The sequence below is a fragment of the Aplosporella prunicola genome (genome assembly GCF_010093885.1).
Source record: "Aplosporella prunicola CBS 121167 unplaced genomic scaffold K452scaffold_45, whole genome shotgun sequence".
NCBI classification, from domain to species: Eukaryota; Fungi; Ascomycota; class Dothideomycetes; order Botryosphaeriales; family Aplosporellaceae; genus Aplosporella; species Aplosporella prunicola.
Window position 1 is genome coordinate 69,470 of NW_022983573.1, and position 22,828 is coordinate 92,297.

The following is a 22,828-nucleotide window of genomic DNA, read 5'->3' on the forward strand; positions in this document are numbered from 1 at the left end:
CAACAGTTATGAGCCCGGAAATGCGTTTGATGCCTTCTACTATCTAAGCGCATATCTACAAAACAATACTAACGTCTTAAGGCATCCAAGCGTCGTCTATACTCCTCGCTATTGAGGATACGTTTCCAGTCACACATCATCTAATAAGCAACACTTTGCTATTGTCTATTAGTATTGTTATTAATTATCAAGCTGAGCACTCTTTGCATTAAATATACGAATTCGGCTAGCGCTGATATTCTTAAGTTACCGTAGAAGCACCGTACCGACTCGCTGGCACGGTCGCATAAAATACTAAGTCGGTCCGACAACGCTATATAATCACGATGGCTTCCTCTAAGCTAATTATCGTCCTTAAATCCTTACACGAGTGGGAGGAATAGTACTTTATTGTCTAATCACGGGTAAAGAAGGCTAACGTCCTTAAGTTTATCGATCTAACCTAACCGACTCTTCCTAAATAACTAAAAAAGCCACCGAGGCTATTAGCCCCGGAAAACGACAGCTCTGTAGCTGAGCTTTCAGCTAAGAAGCTAGAATACGACTTCTACAAGGAGGATAGGAAAGAGTATGATCGCAATATTAAGGACATTAACGATATCTCTTCGCTTATCGAGGATTCGATTAGCTTCTCTCTACAGCTACTGCTACGGAACCTAGCGGATGCGCACCCGTATAATTAACTGCGTATACTATAGGCTCGGCTGCAGCCCTCACGCGATACATAATAAGACCTTCTGCTAAACTAGTTAAGGCAACTGGAGAAGCCGCTAACCAATCAGAATATCGATAGATAGCTTGCCTAATAGGAAGAGACCATCCTTAAAGCTCGAGCAGTCGACCTACCTAACGTTAGTAGTAAACAAGGCCTTAGGTTATTCCTCAGACCTCTCCTCCAGCATAACTCGCAGTACGCGGCTCTAATCTATTAAAGGCTTATTAACGAAGGGTCTCCCTATAATAAGGATATAATAGACCTTATCTCTAAGTATCGTAGATACACACAGCAGCTACGAGCGGTCACTAACCCTAAGATAACTCGGTCTACCTTCGCCGCCTTATTAAAGGGATAATAGCAGTCTAATAAACCACCACCTTGCCTATACGGCTACAACTACTAGTATGCTTAGTATTACTACCTAAACACTAAAGCTCGCCCTACCGGTTAGAAACCAAATAAGAAAGTTTAGAAGCAAGTCTAAAAGGCGCTTAGCAATCCAACAACAAAGGATAATATAGAAAGGGCTATCGCTAGATCGAAGAGTATAAACAAGCATAGATCGCAAGAAACCTCAACGGGCGAAAAAGACAAGGACGATAGCGGAACAGTAACCTCCTTTATAGCCGCTATTATCGCAATATCTTTTACAGCCTAAGGACTAACGCGACCTACTACTCTTAACCTCTTATAGATTACGGATACGGGTACTACCTATCACGTCTGTAACAAATTTATAAGTAAGCGTTTTACCAAAACACGCAGTACAGGCCTAGAGGATTTTATTCTCAGCGGGAATAGCGTCGTTCCGGTAGAATCATTTAGTACTATTACTATAGAGGCAAGCAGGAACAACAAGCGTAAGCCTATTATTTTAAGGGAGGTAGCATATATCCCTTCCTTCATAGGCAACCTTATCTCAATTAGCAAGGCAAACGAGAAAGATATCTATATAGATACTAGACGAATATACCTCTACAATAAGAGGGACAATAGTATTATCTATAACCTTACCTTCGCAGAGGGATATTTCTTCGCGGAATACTATTCTGCTAATACTACCTCGGCTTTAATTACTACTGCCTTAACTGCCCGTAACCTCCCTGCGGAGCAGTAGTACTCTATCTTCGTATATACAGGCTCGAATACTATTTAAGCTTTGCCTAACGCCGTATCTAGTATAAGTCTAAGTAGTAAGAACCTGCCTATCTACTACGATATCTACGCTAAAACCAAGGCTTATTAACAAATCTCCCGAACCACTAGTAATCACGAAGAAATATCCTTAGCTCTATTCTTTCGGGTCTCTCTAGACCTCATCCAAATAACTCCAGCTTTCAACCATCACGAGTAGATAACGCACCTTGATTGCGTATCTACTAAATACGTCCTCGCTAAAACTTATATCACTAAATCCGACTATAATATAATCGTCCTAGCAAAGCTTAACCAGATTCTAATTCGCTTTCACCAAACAACAGCCTTTCTTCACTCTAATAGAGAGCGTTCTTTTACGCAAGAACTAAAGCAGGAGATTCACCGAAGAGGAATTACGTAGGAGACTTCGTCACCATACACTCCTACTCAAAATAGACACGCCGAACGCTCCGGCTACTCTCTTATCCTTAAGGCAAGAGCACTTCGCATTGGAGCTAACCTTCCTAAACGTCTATAGCCAGAAACTATAAAGGCTATAGTATACATCTATAATCGGACGCCAATCCAACGTCTTAATTAGAAGACTCCTTTCGAACTAGTTTATAGAAAGAAACCCACTGCTAACTACTTGCGAGTATATAGCTACAAGGCCTACGCACTCGATAAGATAATACCGAAGAAGGAGAAGCTAAGAGCTAGAGTTCTTATTAGCTATTTAGTTAGATATAATTCTACTAACATCTTCCGCATCTAGTACCCGCTAGGGGACCGCATCCTACGAGTCCGAGATGTTACTTTTAATAAATTAACCCGCTATTCACTAGAAGACAAGGAAGAAGCACATAAGGTTCTAGAGGTAGAAGAGGAAGACGAACTATTAGAAGTAGTCCTAAGGATTCGGCTAAGTTTAGAAGGGTCGACTAAATCTAATAAATTATCAGCGGAGGATAAACCCGCCTATATAGTAGAACACATAACTGAATCACCCTTAGTATCACGTAACATAACTACCTAAGGCAGCCCTTCAAGGCGAATACCTCTATCCACCAACGCGCAAAACAAACGAGGGTAATTAATTACCCCTACACCATCATTAAGAGAACAAGGAACTCCCTAGCTAGTACAGGACGAGGACACCTTTACGTCCGCACCATTCTCGCTGGCAAGGAATCAAGAGCCTAAAATATTAGGGGGCGAAGAAGAGGAACCACCTCGCCGCCTAGGACGGCTTATTCCTACTTAGTACGAGACCGAACCTAATCCAGCAGCAGCTTTAGGAAATAGAGCTCCGAGAGGCTCTCAAATCAACGCAGATATTAATCCGAATCTTATTCTCGACGAACCCCGCAGTCGAAGACGATCAACTCGCCGTAATAAGTACGTTGCCATACTCAACAATAACTACTATAATAAGCAATCCTTTCAAGCTGCATTCCTAGCAGTACCAGCAATAAAACCGTAATCGTCACTTCCGTTAATACCGGATACTACACTCAGTAGTCCGCCACTATTACCGAGAATTCGCAGAGATAACCTACCACCAGAGCCCCAGTACTTTAAAGATATAGCAACTCATTCGCTACGAGAACACTTCCACTATACCATACTCAAGGAACTACAGGAAGTCCAGGGTAAGGGGGTGTAGACAGTAGCAGATTTTACTAAAGCCTAGTCACTTAACAAAGAGATAATCCCTCTTACCTAGGTCTTCAAGTACAAATTCGACGAACACGGCTACCTTACAAAGGTAAAGGCAAGGATCTGCGTGCGAGGCGACCTCCAGATAACGACTTAGGACACCTACGCCGCTACCCTAGCCTTCCGCATCTTCCGTGCCCTTATTACTATCATCTACGCCTTTAATCTCGAGACCAGGTAATATAATATAGTTAATGCCTTTCCCCACGTGCCACTAGAAAACGAAACCTTCTATGCTCCGCCTAAAGGTATAAAACTTCCACACGACCAAATCCTACAGCTAAAGCGCGCGCTGTACGGATTAAAAGAATCACCTACCTTATAGCAGAAGCATTTTTACAGAATACTACAGGATCTCGGCTTAGAAGCTGTCCCAGACGCTCCCTACCTTTATACTAACGAACATTTATTCGTTTTCTTCTTCGTTAACGATATCATCATAGCCTTCCACAAACAACACGAAAAGTTCGCCAACGCCTTTCAGGAAGACCTATTCCAGCGCTATAAGATAAGGATAATAGGAGAAGTCCAGTAGTTCCTTACTCTTCGGATAGTAAGAGATCGCGCTTAGCGACTTTTATAGCTCTCTCAAGAGTCATACATCTCCAGCATCATAGCTCGTTACAACGTTAAGGAAAATCTAAATACGCTAACGCCACTACCGGCTGATAAACAGTTGGTTCTAAACGAGGAGGACTACGCCACGCCGCAGGACGTTCATACGTATTAAAGTAAGATAGGCTTAGCTTAGTTTGCAGCCGTTAGCACGCGTGCGGATATTACCTACGCTTACTCTTCTCTCTCTACTTATTTAAGCAACCCCTCGCCGCGACACCAGCAGCTCGCTTAGCGCTTACTCGCCTACCTAGGCGCCACTCGCAAGCTAGCTATCTACTTTCAGGGATATACTCCCGAGCAGGCAGTCTTTACCATCAGCAGTAACGCATCATATAGCAACGACCTAGCCACGCGTCGTAGCCATTAGGGCTCACTAATCACACTATTTAGAGGGCCGGTCGATTGGAAATCCTCTAAACAACCCACAGTTACTACCTTAAGCACTAAGGCAGAGCTCCTTACTCTGTCAGACACGGCCAAGCAGTACTATTAGTGGAAGCGTTTCTTCCGAGGAATAGAGTTTAATCCTAGACACCACATTAAAATTCAGTACGACAACAAGCAAACTCTTCGCCTTATAGAAGAAAATATTACTAAGCTTATCACTAAGCTTAGACATATAGACATTCATCATCACTAGCTTCGCCAAGAAGCTTAGGCAGGAAACGTCAGCTTTCGTTAGACTCCGACAGCAGACACAATAGCCAATAGGCTAACTAAATCCCTTCCAAAACAAAGGCACCAAGCCTTTATCAAACAGCTCGGCCTAGTCCCTACGCCTGAATAAGACACAGTAGAAGATAACCACCTCAGATTGACTATTTCTTTATCTACATCAGCCACCATCTTTTTACTATCTTACCTTTCTCAATACTACAGCGTTTATCGCGTACTGCCTAAAGCGGCACTACGCGAAGGGGGTGTGTTGAAGTGTACGCAGTTTATATTGCTTTTTCTGTGGCTTAGTCATTTAGCACAGGGTATAAGAGGACTCCGCCTACCGGGCTCCTAACAAGATCATGCCACTCATTACTATCAATTGAAACCCCATTCATTGCAACAAGTTATAACATACATTTCCCAATCCCAGTAGTTCTTCAAGGCAGCAAAACCAACATTGTTCGGAAGTCATCCTATATTAAGGTAACTGCACTAGCAGAGGACCCAGTGGACTGCGGAGGATCATTAAAATTCATGTATCCGGTGGTCCCCACCAAATCATCCCCTGTCCTGTGGAACATGCCGCGGGTGGACATGGCAGCTCTTCCAACCCTTGACGTCCAGCAGAAGAAACGCATGCAGTGGCTCGTTCCGCATTGCACGCTTATGTTCTCAGAAAGAGAACGTCGTGCGATACAGGCATCGCTCTCATCTTCCCAAGCTGAAAGTGTCATAGACAGTAGGACGCGATTCAAGCAGGGACTGTTCTCGCTTTTCATACACCAAAGCGGCTTACAAGGCCAAAAAGCCGGTGTCTTCTTTCTCAACAACCCTTCCAATGGCGGCACCCACATCGTGGTTTTTGCGTCTGGCCTCAGGCTAGACGCTGCAAGCCGTACGGTAGTTCTGGATACAGCAGTACTGGTCCTGACCAGAGAAATCATGTCACACATTCTCGGCTTCATACAGGACCTTCATTCAAAAAAGTCTCCAGACATCGCGGCAATCAATATAGACGACGAAGAACTACAGCTCTGGAAGGAAACCCTCCCGGCTTTCGTCGAACGATGCAGGACCTGGAACCATCGCCCATCCTACGAGTACGTCAAGACATCGAAGGTCCCACTCTCCACTGCATATGGCGAAACGCCTCTCTGCTCCTGCGGAAATGGCAAGGGGCTCGATGATGTTGTTGCTAAATTTCCGGTTTTGAAAAAGGCGGCGAAGTTTGCGGTTAGGGCGGCTATCTCGCCTACGTTCGCGTCGTCGTTTGTGGAACAGCTTTTCCAGGGACAAGAAGCTCCGCCGACGGAGGGGAAGGCTCGTAAGTTCTTTCGGCTTCTTACTGATTGGTGGGGTCGGTGAGGGACAAAGCACCGTTGAGGCGAAGGGAAAAGATAGCTGTTAGTAGCTTAGAGATGGATAGATTGATAGGTAACGGCTACTTTCTTATGTTAACTAACGGACGATAGAAGCGGGACTCATGTAAAGGTCCGATAGAAAAATACACCTACCGTGGTTTGATTGTATACCGCTTCTTTTCTAGGACCTGAAAACGTCTATAAAGCCTTTAGGATAAGCATCTCTAACCACTACAGCAAGGTGGTAATGACATGCAGTAATTACTCACGGATACTTTACACATTAGTTAGCCTATCTCGCACGACCATCTCAACAAAGCTCACTATCGTGTGCCAGAAGACAGGCGCTTTGTACGACACGGTGCCGCTAGCGAGGAGCGGGGCGATCAGAAACCCTGCCTATACGTGTGTCAAGGCGAGAGAGTTGGTGCACTTACGTCTCCGCACAGCCTCTCCAATCACTAACATGACCACCGCCATGGCACGACATATCGCCAAATTCCAAATTAGTATCAACAAGAGGCGAAGTCATGACAAAGAGCTACATCGTATATACTAGAGAGAACAAAAAGGTTCAGATATGGATGAAGCTGGCGACTGAACAAAGAGGTATACAGACGACCTAAAAATTTCTCAGGTCTTTATGCTATTCTAATGCCGATAAAGATCAGTAGCACCATTTTTTAAGACTCTTCTCGCGACTACAAAAGCACCACTAAGATACCGCTCGCTTCTAATAACTTCGTAAGCCACAGTCGGTAGGATTTCATACGAGCTTGGTCTAGTCACTATCAGGGTGCCGAATCGTCCAGTCGGCGCCGGACGGTGGGCCGGACGAATCGTCCACCGTCCCTACCGTCCACTCGTTCAATTGGACGGTGAAGTGAGTCGTCCGGCTCCTTCGGACGGTTATCACGAGCCTTGGCATGGTGTTGAGGGGCAGTTATGCGAATGTGGCGTTATTCAGCGATATTTAGCTATCCACGGTCACGTGGCCTCTACCCTGCGCGGCAGGTGTTGGACGAAATAGGCCCGCTAGCGAATCAGGGCCCTGATCCAGCCAATCAGGGCCCTGATTCGACTAATTAGATACACACGGAATGGGCCGTGTTTGATTAGCCATATCAGGGCCCTGATATAGTGTTTAGTGGGACGTGCACCCGAATTGTATTAGATTTAGCAGTACTACGTGAGCACCTCCGCAAGGTTCGGCGAGTTAGTTTAATTCCTCGTTCCCCGCTGTTCCCCGCTATTTTACACCAATTTTTTCGGGGAATATCGGAGAAAGTGAAGACTACTAACTATCACGAACCTTATACAAGTCCGCCAAGGTATCTCAATCAATCGTCACCGCGCGCGAGCGCTGTTAGCCTGCTCACCCGCCCCGAACGCGTGATACCACCGTCCCGGGCCACCCTACTGCCTCGTCTTACGCGCCTACCGCGTCCTCGGCGTCCTCCGCGTCCCTCTATAGTAGTAGATACCTCTGCAGTAGCAGGTCCCTCTGCAGTAGCAGGTGCCTCTGCAGTAGAGGGTCCTCCTCCACGCCCGCCACGCCCGCCACGCCTACTACGCCTGCCACGTCCTCCGCGTGTTGCTCCGCGTGTTGCTCCGCCTGCAGCAGCAGTAGTAGCAGTAGAGGACTTACCCTGCTGCGGTTGATTCGAACACGGTGTGCCCCTATGGCAACTACCGGTACATTCAGTCCCCGCCCGGTGGTAGGCACACTTGTTGTTGGCACAGGCTCCTCTGCACCCGCAGCGAGCACTAATAACACCTATTGAAAGACCAGTCTTGCGAGCAACACTGCGTAGTGTTACTGAGCTGTTCGCTTCGGGTGTATCAAGCTGATCAGGACGTTGTGAGATATCTAGCAGGGTGAGCGAATGTGGAGGAAAACACCGAGATATGATGCCAAGAGGTGTTTTGACACGATACCCAGTGCCTACTGCTTCATGGATCACACCAATCACCGCCTGCATGGAGCCCTGGCGGTCCTCAGGAGGCACTGTTACTGCTACAATATCATCAACACTGAATGGTTGCGGTGGCGGGTGGCCCTGGTTAAATTGATAAACCATGTGGCCGCGGGACGTCTCCTGGCTCGTTCGAACCTGCTCATCAAGCTTAGTACGGTCCTAAACACGCGAGAGCCGTTGTTCAGTAAGCGTGTGTTGAGCGAGCGGAGGCTCACTAGCCGCGTGTTGAACGTGCGGAGGATGCTCAGGGGGTTGCTCAGGGGGTTGCTCAGAGGGTTGCTCCGCACGTTCAACCTACTCTGTCTGCTCCGCCTGCAGTTGTAGAGTACGCGTAGCGGCCTCCCGCAGGCGCTGTTCTCGCTGATCTGAAGCCTTCCTCTCTCTCTGTAGATAAGCGAATATCTCCTTGGCCCGCCGCCAGCGCTCGTCGGCATCAGGGTGCTGTAGCAGCTCTAGTTCAGCTGGCGGAGGGGAGACGCGGGTAGTAGGCGAAGATAGCGCGGGCGGGGGGCGAAGCAGTGTTTGCGGCGTCCCAGGGAGGGTCCCAATCAGTGAAGTACTGCGAGGCAGCGGGGCCCCGCGAGGCAGCGGGGCACGCGGAGGAGGGCCCTGGGAGGCACGCGGAGCGACCCGGGGCGGGGTATCATGCGTCAGATCGATCGTTTCAACAGTCGTATTTCGGGCGCGAGACCGCACGAGCGTCGAAGGTAGCGGCAGGTCCGACGAGGACGAAGAGAGGTTCGGGGCTTCTTCGGAGGGCGGTATTTGGCGGGGTCTTAGCGGAAAATTGGAACTACGGGTACCCGCGGGGTCTCCAGTCGAACCTGCTACAACCTCCGCAGCTCCCGCAGCGCGCTCGTTCGCTCGCTCGTTCGCACGCTCGTTCGCACGCGGGCCAGCGCTCGTTCGCGAACTTTCGCCCGCCTCGTCCGCTCACCCGCGGGCCCTCCCGCGCTCTCTCTCCGCAGTACCCTCCGCGTCCTCCTCCTGCTCGTCATCTGCGTCCTCATCGGCTAAGTCCTCTAGCTCTATAAGCTCTCGGGGGGAGGCATTAACACGTGCCTCAGGAGGCATAAGACGTCGTCGTCCTACCCACATTTCGCGGCCGAAGAGTACTCTAAATGGTGAAGCGCCACATGCCCTTCGCCAGTAGCTATTCTGCTGTAGTGTAACGTCTAGGCAGGCGTGGGCGAAGCCGGGGTGGCCATATGCGATTCGGGCCCTCTTAAGCTTCCTTTTTACATCTCTATTCGCACTCTCAACACCCCCCTAGCTCTGTGGGTGGCGAGGACGTCCATATACAAGGTCGATCCCGTAGTCGTCGAATAGCTATTAAACAACACCACGGAACTCAGTACCGTTATCAGTGTGTATTTACTTTAGCAAGCCGAATGGTTATATCCAGCGTAGCAGTCCTACAGCTACTACTCGAGCGCTCTTATCCTTCAGGGGTATCAACATGCAGTACTTGGAGTAGTGGTCCCTAATATATAGTACATATTTATCCTGCGTTACTAGATCGGGGTGGTTCCTATAGTCAATCAGATCCATTTATACCCTCTCAAACACCTCTCTCGAGATAATTAGACGTAGGGCCCGCGGAGCAGGCGGAGGTTGCCTGGTTACAGCACAGACGCGGCAGAGACGAAGTAGCCACTTTATATCAGCGCCAGTAAGGCCGTAGTACTACGGCTGTATATCCTTAAACGTAACTTCTTTTGCTACAACACCATATCAGTATAAATATCAGTAGCTATAGAATAGTAAACGCACCTAAATGGCCGTTACTGAGATGAACGTCTCGAATGACGTTAAACACCTTATACGTCCTTAACACCTTCCTCTCTCCATGGTTCTGCGTAGGCCTCCTATAGAGGCCTGATTTACCACCTTCTCCGTTATAGTACCGATATCTGTTGAAGGTTTTACGCCGTTTCTCCTCCTCATCACCTACTGGGTGCCTCCCAAGGAACCATAAGCTGTATTCATGATACTTTCCGTCACTAAAGTGATAGCGCTCAGGGGCAGCCTCAATATACGCATTGAACGAAGTTCTTACGGCATCACTAAACGCTGGCACAGCTCGTTGAAGGTTGAGAGGACGCGGGGGTAGAGGGACAACGTTATTAGCAGTAGGAGGACGTTCAGCAGCAGGGCGCTGAGCAGCAGCAGGGCGCTCAGCAGCAGCAGGGCGCTCAGCAGCGCGCGCGGGGTTGGCGGGGGACGGAGAAGACATGATTTGATTGAAGTGAATAAGTGCTTGGTAAACTGAAGAATTCGTTGAAGCTCACTAACCTACTGGTGCATTCTTAAGCCCGTTTTATAGGCGAAAAACGGCCTCCTACGATGCACGAACGCGTGTTTAGTCTTTTGCTTTTTCACAGTTAAACCAGGCTTCATATAAACGCTTCATATAAACAGATAAACAGGCGGGCCTACGCACCGCTGTAGGCGCGGGATACAGCTGCAGGCGCGGGTCGGTGTTGATGCCTTTATATGGCGGGGACAAGGATCGTTTCAGGGGGTCGAGTCAGTAGGGACACGCGAATCACGCCACAACACCAAATCAGGGCCCTAATATGGCCAATCAAACACGGCCCATTCCGTGCGTGTCTAATTAGTCGAATCAGGGCCCTGATTGGCTGGATCAGGGCCCTGATTCGCTGGCGGGCCTGTTTCGTCCAACACTTCCACGCATGTTGAGTTCTCCGAAAGATCGACAAATCCAAGTGATATCGCATTTCTCCTGCACCTATGTCTCTACCAGAGCCTCTATTCTAATTACAAGGACTCTACGTATATAGCCAGTCTCGTATGCCTATGACTCCGCCTATCGCCATCTTGACAGAATTAATTAAACTACTTAGGCATGTGCTGGCCCAGAATCTCCTCCTAGAACCACGGTCTGTAGACCTACTCTACCTACTGTACGAGGCGCTTCAGGACGGCTAGTAACAAGTAGATGCTACGAATCGTCTTCGTGTCTCTAAGGAACTATCTGTTGTACCAGTCCTATGCCAGGAAAGTCAGCACGACTTTGGAAAAAAAGAGTGTTTGAACTTACGACTGTGGAATGTTCGTTGTATACTGCCTAGTACAGGTACTAGTCTGTGCCGAAAACTAGCAGCTGCGGCATCGGAGTGAATGCTGGGCGTCTTGGGTACGCTAGCGTTTTAAGATGCTTGAAGCCTGCGGCGACCTAGATGGTTAGCTGTATGAGTGCCTCCTCCTTTATACTAGTATGCGCCTTGGCCACGATGTTGAGTGTAATGGGATGGACTTTTAATGTATTGTAGTAAGTCTGGTTGATACTCTCGTGCGGTAGGGATCGTTTAGTAAATAGGTGAGTGATTTCGTCGAGAAGTTAGACATCGTTGTTGCTCTTAAGAATAATGGAGTAGTTTACGGTCCTTGATTCGGCTTAGAACTCGCCTATATACGGGATGAGGTGGTAAGGGAATATTGAGGCGCCGGAGCTATATAGAGTGAGTATATATACGAATAACCTTGCGGTTGCGAGAGACTTATATATTGCGAAAAGAGATGTTCTTGTTCTCCTTAAGTGTAAGGCGAAGCACGCGATAGTGGACTGCCTTATTCTAGTCGGCCTTAATGGTGGAGTCGATCCAGCAGCGCTGGGTATCCTATACGATCTTGTTAGTCTCCGCGAGACTAGATAATAGACATTGCTTATCGAGTCCGACGTTAGTGAGGTTGTATTCTTGGAGAGGGGGGATATTGGAGTTAGCTTGCTGGATCTTATCCTACGAATTGTTAGATCGGCTTAGAAATAGGGTGTGGACCTTATATACTGCGATGAGATGAGGCACGTAGCCTATGTTGTATTTTATAAAGGTTATATCTACTAATACCGGAGAATACCGGAGACGTGATATTGTCTAGGGACGTACTGTCGATATGTTGATTCGAGTATAACTTCTCGACCTCCGTGTTTACTGTGGCTAGGACGTGAGGTGCTACTTTTCCTAGGTAATCCCAGCTTTGTGACTGGTGCGTCGATGTCCTGCTGCGGGCCGCTATGACGTTAGCCGAGCTCTGTAATGTAGTACAAAGTATGTCTGTCGGTTCCGGTTCCTGGCTGGGAGTTGGTAATGGGAAGGAAGCTTGCCGAATTTGGAGCTTAACAATAGAGTGGTAGACGGGTTGGAGCGACGGTGATGGCTCTTCGCTTGAGCTGGTGGGAGGTGGTATTGATGGAAAAACAAGATCTAGGAAGCCCTGCGTGGAGGCGCGAAAGACCCGAAGGCTAGCGCTGTGACGGGTTCGTGTTTTGGAGCTCGGGAGCAATGAGGTAGAAGTGGAGTTGGTTGTGGACCAAGCGACGAGCGTCGCAGCGAGAGATGGCGCCGCGCCGCTGCTGACTCAGCGAGACTAGCTACATTCGGCAAACACTCTCTACCTTCACGATAGTCCCGGTTTCTTAGGCTCTATTCATCGATAAACCCCTTCACACGCGCATTTGCAATGACCCGCTAAATCCCTATGCGGAGGAAGTAGACCCATATAGTTCCCGTGAATTGGATTTGATAAATCGAATGGGAAGTTCCCTCTGCAACTGAATAAGATCCTCATGCTCTGTCAATGAAGCCTCTCGGTCATGCGACAAAGAACTTCGCGATGCACTCTCGCGACACTACGTATGTGAGCGACAAGCTCAGCGGTATGGGTGGCTCTTTTGCGCTAGCCCATCGGCAACGAAACAAATCCATTGACTCCAGCTCTCCTGCCTGCGCCGCAACCACCTCCGCCCGCCGACATGCAACCGCGCGAGACCACAGCATCCACATTGGGCCGCAACACAACATCATCCACATCGGGAGCCCCGGCCCGGACCAGGCCGAAAGCTCGTCACACTTAGAGATCCTTCAGACGTTCGAAGTTGTGCGAGAAGAGCCTAACCGTTTCGGGAAGCCTGCAGGGCGTTTGTGCGATGTCGGACACAAACTCGCCGCTCCGCATCATCAACATGGCAAAAGGCCGCGGCTGCTGGTGAGAGCCGCTTTGCAGTGGTATGACGCCGTGGGACTTGCCTGCTGTCGCCAGTTCGTCGGCGACCCAAGGCGGCAAAGCGGCGCTGCGGCGCACACGGCCGCGTTTCCGCGCAAAGGCGTTGCCGGCAGCACCCCCGATGCATGGAACGCGACAAAGTGCTTCACATGGGAGTAATGACATGTGAGCCGCCGTATGGTTGTCAGACGTATGGTGTTGGTTGGGTTGCGTAAGAAATTGAGAAGTGTGAAGGTTTTCGGGCTTGTCGGGCGAGCTGCTGCTTGTCCGTTATCCGGAAACTAAATCGCAACCCTCTTTTTTTTTGTCCTTGGAAATTAATCGGCTGCGTTGTCCAGAAAAGTGCTAAGTAAGATAAAGATTTCTCGCGCTTTATGCTAGTCTTTGAAGACGCGATTTCTTTATTAAAACAATATGCTGTTGAGGCAATGCTGAAGATGAAAGAAATGGTTACTACGGTAACCTCTCGTCTTCTCGAGAATATTCCCCTTCCATGTCGCCAAGTTTCCTCCAAACACGCATTTCACTTGGCCCCAAATTGCTTGTTTGAAGAGAAGACATGGACAAGATCCAATCGTCGGGGAAGTACTGTCGTAAATCAGTCGTCCTGGTAGGACTAGTAGCAAGGAGCTTGAAAGTCGCCTCGATGCCTGGATCCGCAATCATTTGCGAGAAGTAGTTGAAAGCCAGGTGCATGCCATCCAAGAATTCCTCCCGCTCGTAGTAGACAATGCCATCAATCAGGCAGAACAGTGTCGCACTCCGCGGCAGTTGCCGCACAAGGTAAACGAACAAACAGCAGAGTTCCTGGAAGTTGCCCTCCTGGATCCTATTTTGCTGGTAGGGCAGGTCTCTCAGGTTGAACTCGTGCTGGGATAGGAGCTGTGCAACCAAGCTCTTGATCATTGCCGTGCAACTTGCAAACGGATCGTCGTCGTCGTGATGGCTTCCGCAGAAGAACACGAGCGAAATGAAGCGCGCTTGTGTGCGGAAAGCTTCAATCAAGGTGCAGCATAACAGCGACAAGGCCGACACGTTCTGATTCCGCATCTCAAAGTTACCGTGGACGAGCAGGCTCGCAGAGGTCTGAGATGCTATCCAGCCCTTGAACTTGTGATTGTTGACTATCTGCTCTGCGCGTGACCGTTCCGTTGTTTTCAGTTGCCATTTTCTCTCGGTGATGTGTAGCATGTCGGTATCTGCAAGATCTGGAATGCCGAGGCACCGCAAAAGGGTATCTTTGCTGATCGGATACCCAGAGTTTGGTCCAGGAGACGGCGCTCGAGATCGCAGCTGTTGGTTTTCTTTATATAAGGCCAAGGCCATGCGTTCAATATAGTCTGCTTGAGGTTAGCTATGTAAGTGCGTAATCATAGGAATCGTGTCTATTGTATCACCTTTTTTGGCACTGTAATCATCGAGCAGAGGTTTGATCAGATTCAAAACGTCAGTTGAAACTACAGGTTTTGCAGTAGTAGTTAGTGTTGGCCGACACAACTTGTTTTTTTCTGGACGGTATATCACGTACGCTGGTATATATTCTCCATGGCCTGTTTTGATCCGTACATATTTGAAAGATCAGCCTCTTCCATTAGGGTTTTGCTGCAGCTTTGTATATTACTGAGACTATTACGCAATTCGCTTGCGTATTGTTTGTTTTGGATGATTGCAGCCATGCCACGAATAACTAAAATTGTATTAGTTGCATCCAAAATCAAAATCAGATGCGTTTATTCCAAATTAATGAAATAACAAAATAAGTTCTTACCTGTCCTCTTGGTGAAGAAACCAATTGCAAGCTCAATTGCATTGAATACGGCGACAATGAGGTTTATTGAGGCCTTTCTAATATTTTCGTCGAGCATAAAGATGGCGGTCAAAGTTTCAATCCTCGATAACGGTTGGTGCAAATCACTGAATCCCTGAATAACCTCTTCTCGTGCCTCAGATGCGATTTCAAAAGCCTATTGAAGTTAGCAGTATTCACAGAAAAATCTTCCTTCTCGCTGTGAATATTTTCTAACCTCAAGTACAATCTTGACAGCCTCCGTGACGGGCTTAGCAAGCTCGTCCGGAACGAGGTTGACAGCTTGTTTGATCGCATGCGAATGTCTTCCAAATGCTCTGTAAACTTTCCTTGGGAAATTCTTGAGACCTTCCTCTGAGACATATTGGTTTTGGGAAGCGTCTAGTTGAGCGTAGACTTCATCCCAACTTGTCTTTTTCCTAATGCCATAATCTTGAACATTCTTTTGTTTGTTGGTGCCCTTGTCCTTCGGCGTAGATGTCGCCGATGTAGTAATACCTCGAGGAAACTCATTCTCGAATTGGCTCATAGCATCATTGAAAATGTCATCCCAAAAGTCCATTGAATTTACGTCGTCCGCTGTCGTTGGCCTGGGAACGAAAGGCCCGCCTGGACAGCCAACCGACGCTGTAGATGAATAGTGTCCTTGCATCGTTGTAAGTGTGTCAACAGAGACGTAGCTGTTGGCGACTGGGCTGTACTGCGATTGGGGATTTACAAAAGCCGGATGGTACTTTTGGAGGCGGTTGTCTATGAAGTCAACAGCAGGTGACTGAAGCAAGATTTTTGGGACTCTGGAACTGTAGCGGTCCATTTGGTAGAAATGGAGTGGAAGATGATGGGTTTTAGGAAAAAAGAAAGGCGGATGGGGATGACCTGGAGTCAAAATCCGTTTGGGTGCTGGGGGATCAATAAAATTCTTTCAGTGTCGTCAAAGTGTCTTGCAATGATCCAAACATCCTACGCAATCAATCCAGAAGACAGTTTCCGACACGCGGATCATGCGACTCATGATCCACCTGAGAGGGTGCATACAGAAGAGCTTCGGCTGATCAAACAAAAGCTTGCCACGTTGGCCGTCCGTTACCTGCAACTGGGATTAGACGGGTCGATTGGGCAGCATCCGCATGGATTGCAAAAAATTGTTCAGCCTGATGCTTGGGTAGCTGAAGAGATATGCAACATGCAACGAATCCGGTCATTTTTGCCGAGGCATGTGAAACATTTGCTAGCTTATGCATATGTTCAGCTCTTGGTGTTGCCGGAAAACTTGATGCGTGGCAGCGCCATAACTCACAGGAAACTAGATCGGAGAGGTCCACGTTCAGTCACATGTACGTTCGGTGAAGCCGATTGGGGCTCACGAAAATGTTGTCCGTATCTGCATAGAGCGAAATCCACCACAAAGCAGATCATTTTTTAAGATACAAGCATCTGCTAGCCGACCAACTGAATCGATAGAGAAGCTCGACACCGCTGGTACATAACGCAGATACGAAGGGGCAATTGCATATTGCAGATACGAAGTACCTGGATCCTCAGCCGATGTAACACATTTCTTATCGGGGTCTTTTACGCTTGGAAATGTGTCCATAGTCTCGCTTTATGGCAAGATAAACTAAAATAGGAACGGTGAACGTTATAAGAGGGAACAGTAGCTCGGTAATATGACCCGTCTACCACAACAAATCCGATTCCTATCCTCTAAAGACCACAGCACGTATACACCTGCATTAAACTTCATCGAATCTAAACCAATGGGTATGTTTGCAACACTCAATCGTTTTAAAACATCTTATGCTGACGGGCCAGCGTCACGTCCAGCACCGACAACGCCAGAAGCATGTTCCGGAGATGGGCAAGAGGTACCCGAAACCGAACACGACGTTCCATGTGACCCCATGCAAGTTCCTCTGCCGATCGATAGAGTCGTTATCGATGAAAACGATAACGGTGGCGAATCAATCGAGGGAGATGCAACCGAAAACTTTTACGATCCAAATGGTGGAGAGGACGCTCCTCCAGCAGAGACTGCGTCCGTCGAAGACCAGCAAACTATCGATGACTTAAACGGTTCGGACAGCCTCTCTTCCAAGCTCATCGCCGATGTTCGGGCTTTGAGAGAGAAGGTCTCAAGTGTCGAATGGCAAGCAAATTCGAGGCCCAGTGTCGCAAAACTGGAAGCTGAATGGGAGGATGCTCGCAATGCTTTGGGCGCCGATCAGGAACAAAAAGAGTGGGAACAAATCATGAAAGGGGCGACGTGTGATGAGGAATGTGAAAAGACAAGCAGTGCTTACCCATACGGTGACGCTTTCTTTCGGAACATTTCAGAAGATCCGTTCTACAAGGAAGATGTCTTGAAATCTCGGAGATTATGGGAACGCAGACATTTCAAAGAGTTTGTTCAAGACCCAGCCGAACTTGAGTTTCCGAGATTAGCCCGTCGTTTCCGTTATTCCTTCTTTACCAGGGAAGACCGTAGACGAGATCAAGACAGCGACTCCGAAGGGTCAATGGACTTCGAGCTCGGGCTAGAAAATCTGCACACAAGATACATGCAGAAAATGGAACGTCTTCTCCACAAGAGAACGGTCAGCATCCACCGGAAAGCACTTCAGGCGGAGCGGCGGCAAGCGCACGACGAAGACAAGAGAAATCTACTCCGCTATCGTCGAGAACGCAAAGACCTTAAGGAAAGTTCCGCAAACGGCGAAAGTAATGCGGGAAATATTGAAAAGGTGGAAGTACCAGCACCCAAGGATGCCGCACCAGAGCTCAATCCGTTGGAATGGTCAGACTTTAAAAGACTTCGGGAGGTCTCCGAAGCCGAATCTTTTGCTATTGATATCTTGCTCGGAGAACCTAAGATCGATTTCGGTCTTCCTAGTTACTCGAAAGCTGGACTTCGAGAGACTTTGCGTGGAAAACAATTGAATGAAAAGCAACACGAAAAGAAGGCCACCGGCAAACAAACAGCAATGCTAACCGGACAAGCGCCTCTTCCCGAACGTATACGAATACATTCAAGGCAGCTACTTCGAATACTTGAAAAAATCCACGGATCGGAAATTAGCACGAGGCAGCCGCTGGTGATTCTCCGACCGTTTAAAGTCTTGGTGTACTACGACCAACAACTTCGAGAGAGATACGAAAGACTGTCGGCCAAATTTCCCTCATTACATAGTCCCGACTGCATCAACGACAGACCCAGCAGCAGTACGACCACAGAAGACACTATCACTCAATCGAGGAAAGACTATGGCACCCCTTCTGAACTCAAACAGCATGAAAGTGAAAAGAAGAAGCAGGAAGAGAAAACCGTTCAGACTACGGGCGATGACGATAGGGATCAACCTGAAGCGGACGAGACAGACGACGATTCAACCTCGTCAACAGCATTGGAGCATTTGGGTTGCTTACTGAAATTCATGAATTCCGATATATCCAACAAACTGGCATACCTATCTGGAACAGAGTGTCAGAAAATCTTCTTCTCCGATGTTTGGCATCTCTTCAAGCCTGGAGATGAAGTCATTGGAAGCGATGGAAGGCAAGCATACAGAGTGATTAGCGTCACCAGCGCTAAGCACAAAGTCTTCCCTCCAGGCAACTATTGGATGAGGCCAAGAAAGTCCTCCAAATCTGACGAAGAAACGCCCATTACAATCGACTGCGTATACGTTGATTTCGATGGTAAGAAGTTCGGTCCTGTTCGTAAGACTTTCCAAATCAAAAGATTTGACGGCGAAAAAGCCGTCACGTTTCTGGAAGTATATCCGCTTCGATTCCACGCCACTAAGAGAGGGGAGATGACAAGAAACAACGACCAGGGCCTGAAACTTCGTGAGGAACTTATTTACCGAGGACAGAAGTTCCTAGAAGTAGCTGCAGTGAAGCACATGTACTACTCTGGGCCTGCTCTTCAGACAAGAGACGAAATCGAAAGTCAGGTCGTAATTGATTTTGAAACAGCGTTCTCAGCAGAAGAGAACCGGGAAAAGGAGTGGAAACCGAATATTGTGGAGATGTTTGCTACGGAACCGAAAGAGACCGATGAAGACGAGTCGTGCCAAGCAGAATGTTGCAGGTATGAAGAGGTCCATGACGATGCCTATGTGGAAAAGAAACGCAACGAGGAGTATTTGGCAAGCTTGGTTCCCGAAAGCCGCGAGAAACTACCCTCTGTGGCAGTTTACCCTCGATCTCTACATGCTACAAACACACCAGACAACCAACTGACGGAAGAAGACTTCGTTATCATGTCTTACCGGGTTTTTGGATTTATCTTGCGGAGTCGCAAATGGGGTAAGTACTTTTTAACGTCTACGACATGTAAGGAAATCTTTTCTAATATTTGCCCTCAGAGCAGTTAGACCTCACCCACCTTAGCGAAATTAACAGTCGCAGTGACGTGAAAGGGCAGACAGGTCAACCTCCAACTGCCTTTGATAATCTGGTTCTCCCAGAGGGGCACAAGAACATGGTGGAGTCTCTAATCTTACAGCATTTCCGAGACAAGGAATCGTTGAGAGGCCAGAGTTATCGCTCCGACATTGTGCGCGGAAAAGGTATACTAAGCCCCGGGAGTGGAAAATAAAAGTCTATGGCTAACTTCTGATTAAGGAAAGGGCCTGATTTTACTTCTACATGGAGCTCCTGGTGTAGGAAAAACAACTACGGCTGGTGGGTGTTTCCGAATTTATCCCTCGGATTTCCCATACCCATTAAATGCTAACCATTTCGACATTAGAGGGTGTTGCGGAGAAGTTCCAAAAGCCGCTGTTCCAGATCACATGCGGTTAGTAAACTCTATATGTTCATGACGCCCGTCAAGAAGTTGGTGATGTGCTAATATTAATTGCTATCTACTTAGGGGACCTTGGTTCAACTGCAGCAGAGGTCGAAAAAGCCTTGGAAACCAACTTCTCACTTGCAAACAGATGGGGTTGTATTCTGCTCCTTGATGAGGCTGACGTGTTTCTTTCGGCAAGATCCCCGACGGATTTTACGAGAAACGGGCTTGTTGCAGGTTTGAAAACCTTAGCCATATCCCATCATCGGTTGCTGATCGTTCCTCCAGTATTCCTCCGTGTTCTGGAATATTATGCTGGCATTCTATTCCTAACCACAAATCGGATCGGTGACTTTGATGAAGCATTCGCATCACGTATTCATATCAGTCTTTACTACCCACCACTCGATCTCAGCTCGACCAAGGAGGTATTTAAACTCAACTTGAAAATGATCAGAGAGCGCCTTGGACAGAAGGGACGAAAACTGGATCTGGACGACAAAAGCATACTGAATTTCGCTGACGAATGGTGGAACCAACAAGTGGACGCAAGATGGAATGGGCGGCAAATCAGAAATGCTTGCCAAACTGCACTGGCACTGGCGGAGTTCGAGGCAAAAAGCGACGAATCCGCTGAAATCAGACTTTCGAAAGACCATTTGAGGACTGTTGCTTATTCCTATCTCGAGTTCATGAGTTATCTGAAAGATCTCTATGGTACCGGAGCCGACCAACGCGCCAAAGAATCCGGACTTCGGGCAAGTGTTACTCCAAAACAGCTCAAGGACTTTTCCACCCGGATGGACCCTTCGAAAACATACAGTCAGACACCAAGAATGCCTCGAGGCGACCCTTATAGGGTCCAGAACTACCCTACGTATCCTGCACAGCCACCTGAGCATACGTACGGGCCCCCCTTAGGTACCTGGGACTATCAAAGCGACCACCCCCCTCAATACCCTCCAGTCGTGGTACCTCTCCGACAGGCGTCACAGGCCCGACCCATGGATGCGCGTCCGTTGACTCCCGACAGACGGGATTTAAGGCAAAATGCGCCACAGTATCCCCCTCCAAACCATCCTGATCCTTACCAAAACCCGTATGTCAGCAACTACAACGGACAGCCGCAAATGAGCGGAGATTAATACTATCAAGAGATGCCTCCTCCCAGGCCGATGAATCATCCACCTTTGTCCCCTGGACAAGAAAACCTTCACGGTGGGCGAAACAGAGAATAGCATGATTCGACAAAATTCGTCACGTCTCTCTGAGCATGACAACATTAGAGGAGAAAGCCCACAATAACCACACTATCTTCTTGAAAGAGCTTTAGCAATGCATCATAACTCAAATCTCTCGTCCACGTGGAACAAATGTTTTCTAAACCAATGCAATGCCGTTACAAACAATCTTCGCGACCGACCACGCACAAACTTTGTTTCCGGCGAACATGTAATACCCCGCAACAGACGACTGCGGCGGAACAGAAGACCGTGCGTCGAAGAAAGCGTGTCGTATTGCGGGGCGTTTTGCAGCGGCTACGAGTTTCTGTGTCGACACAGGTTTCTGCGCCGGGTAGCTTGTGCGCAACGCTACGGCGCGCCGGTTTAGGCACACCCGCAGTGGTGCACTACGGCCGACGGAGCGGCGCTTTGCGCTGAACTCCCGTGCCGGTCGCCGGGCGCCACAATGGTCTGCGTTATCACCAACTTCAAACTCGCGTGGGTGGAAGGACTGGAGACTCTGATATTCCTCCGGTTACCTGGGAAGTAGTATGCTTTGCGAAGTAATATGCAGAGATACAGTTCTTGCTTTGAAGGATCGCCGCTTTTTGTTGCGACTTGCTCCTCGTGATGTGCTCCCTCGCAGGGCTTCGGGGAAACAATTCCTTCTCTAAACATTGTTTGGCGTGCGGCCTTGTCAATGGGATTTCGTGGCTCGCGATGGGCGAAACACCATGTGGCGTGTCACTATCCTGATCTTGCATACAAAGTCATGGCGTTCGTGTAGACGCGATGCCAGAATAATGAAGGTAATGTAAGCTTCTGATGATAAATAAGCTAAAACCCTGCACCCGATACGGGCTTATTGTAGCTTGTGCTGCGAGTATTGGCGTTACTGTGTGGCAGTGTTTTGTTAGTGCGTCGGATTATTAGATCGGTAAACCTCTTTCGCTCCGCGTTTAACTCACGTGAATACTAGCGCTCTAAGCCGAAAGCTTACGCGTTCTCATTGCCGACAGGAGAATATTTCGGGATAAGCTTTTGCGAAGAGCTGCGGTGAATCCGTGGTTAATCCTACTCAACTCCGCAGAGATCGGCAACACAGCGACCCGGCAAACTGCCAGTGCCGCTTATACTAATCCTTACACTACACCGTCTGCCTCTACATCTTCTTTTTGCATAAGCACCGCCCCTTCCTGCTTCTTCTCCGCGTTGCGGGCTTGTCCAGCTGCGTATCTTTCATGCATGCCTGGATTTCGCTGTCTCGCTGCGCAGCACTTAGGTTTCTCTGAATTGGAGGAAGCTTAAATATCCTACTTATATTTGCGTTCTCTCATGCAGCACCTTCAGCATTAGTAAGAGCAGGGGTTTTTGATTGGTTCTTTGCCTTCCCTGCTTATAGGAGTGGGGGAAATGCAGATAGTGCTATGAAGGTGACGAATTTGCCTCACCAGTCTCGCTCGCAATAAAATGTGTGCTATAAATAAAGCGTTGGTTTAGTCGTGAACGTAGGATCGCCCGGCTTAAGCTTCCCCGCAATTTTATGCGGCCCTACCGATTCGTACAACATGTATAGAATATCGAATATCTAAAGTAGACGGAGCTCCGCGGTACTTAGAAGCGTTACGTAGGATTTACTAGTAAATAATATAGTTTTGTCAGCCAGAATCACTCCGATAACTCTCGTTTATCAGCCTTATTATTTAGTTGTTACACAACAGCCTTACCCCTGCACTACTCATTTACCACTACTAAAGAGAAAACGTGTTCTTTTAGATAGCAG

At 48.2% G+C, this 22,828-nt stretch overlaps 6 protein-coding genes across 6 annotated transcripts; 3 read left to right on the forward strand and 3 right to left on the reverse strand.

The window, feature by feature from the left end:
* Positions 1–5,550: 5,550 nt before the first annotated feature.
* Positions 5,551–6,363, forward strand: K452DRAFT_292321 (uncharacterized protein; the record flags this gene model as incomplete). The annotated part of the gene is made up of 1 exon (XM_033541354.1): positions 5,551–6,363. A coding segment is annotated over one exon (633 nt), but the record flags the coding sequence as incomplete, so codon positions are not given.
* Positions 6,364–7,353: 990 nt separating this feature from the next.
* Positions 7,354–8,738, reverse strand: K452DRAFT_129074 (uncharacterized protein). The gene is made up of 2 exons (XM_033535269.1): positions 8,491–8,738; positions 7,354–8,327 (listed from the first exon to the last, which is right to left on the reverse strand). Exon 2 carries the CDS (start codon positions 8,292–8,294, stop codon positions 7,554–7,556), a length of 741 nt encoding a protein of 246 aa, XP_033392260.1. The 5' UTR covers positions 8,295–8,327; positions 8,491–8,738; the 3' UTR covers positions 7,354–7,553.
* Positions 8,739–9,811: 1,073 nt separating this feature from the next.
* On the reverse strand, positions 9,812–10,593 carry K452DRAFT_292323 (uncharacterized protein). Its single transcript, XM_033541355.1, has 2 exons — positions 9,966–10,593; positions 9,812–9,913 (listed from the first exon to the last, which is right to left on the reverse strand). Exons 1-2 carry the CDS (start codon positions 10,426–10,428, stop codon positions 9,879–9,881), a joined length of 498 nt encoding a protein of 165 aa, XP_033392261.1. The 5' UTR covers positions 10,429–10,593; the 3' UTR covers positions 9,812–9,878.
* Positions 10,594–12,794: 2,201 nt separating this feature from the next.
* On the forward strand, positions 12,795–13,379 carry K452DRAFT_313103 (uncharacterized protein; the record flags this gene model as incomplete). Its single annotated transcript, XM_033543627.1, has 1 exon — positions 12,795–13,379. One exon carries the CDS (start codon positions 12,795–12,797, stop codon positions 13,377–13,379), a length of 585 nt encoding a protein of 194 aa, XP_033392262.1.
* Positions 13,380–13,673: 294 nt separating this feature from the next.
* Positions 13,674–16,012, reverse strand: K452DRAFT_279824 (uncharacterized protein; the record flags this gene model as incomplete). The annotated part of the gene is made up of 5 exons (XM_033539434.1): positions 15,245–16,012; positions 14,989–15,184; positions 14,749–14,907; positions 14,618–14,677; positions 13,674–14,563 (listed from the first exon to the last, which is right to left on the reverse strand). The coding sequence occupies exons 1-5, from the start codon at positions 15,839–15,841 to the stop codon at positions 13,674–13,676; spliced, it is 1,902 nt and encodes a 633-aa protein (XP_033392263.1). The 5' UTR covers positions 15,842–16,012.
* Positions 16,013–17,594: 1,582 nt separating this feature from the next.
* On the forward strand, positions 17,595–20,967 carry K452DRAFT_237314 (uncharacterized protein; the record flags this gene model as incomplete). Its single annotated transcript, XM_033537578.1, has 6 exons — positions 17,595–19,335; positions 19,395–19,598; positions 19,654–19,713; positions 19,781–19,828; positions 19,904–20,059; positions 20,111–20,967. The coding sequence occupies 6 exons, from the start codon at positions 17,595–17,597 to the stop codon at positions 20,965–20,967; spliced, it is 3,066 nt and encodes a 1,021-aa protein (XP_033392264.1).
* Positions 20,968–22,828: the final 1,861 nt, after the last annotated feature.

Coding starts and splice junctions, on each gene's coding strand:
- K452DRAFT_129074 (XM_033535269.1), bottom strand. CDS start 8,294: ATGGTTTATCAATTTAACCAGGGCCACCCGCCACCGCAACCATTCAGT.
- K452DRAFT_292323 (XM_033541355.1), bottom strand. CDS start 10,428: ATGTCTTCTCCGTCCCCCGCCAACCCCGCGCGCGCTGCTGAGCGCCCT. Junction 9,914..9,965: donor TCTCAGTAACGGCCATTTAG/GTGCGTTTACTA, acceptor ATGGTGTTGTAG/CAAAAGAAGTTACGTTTAAG.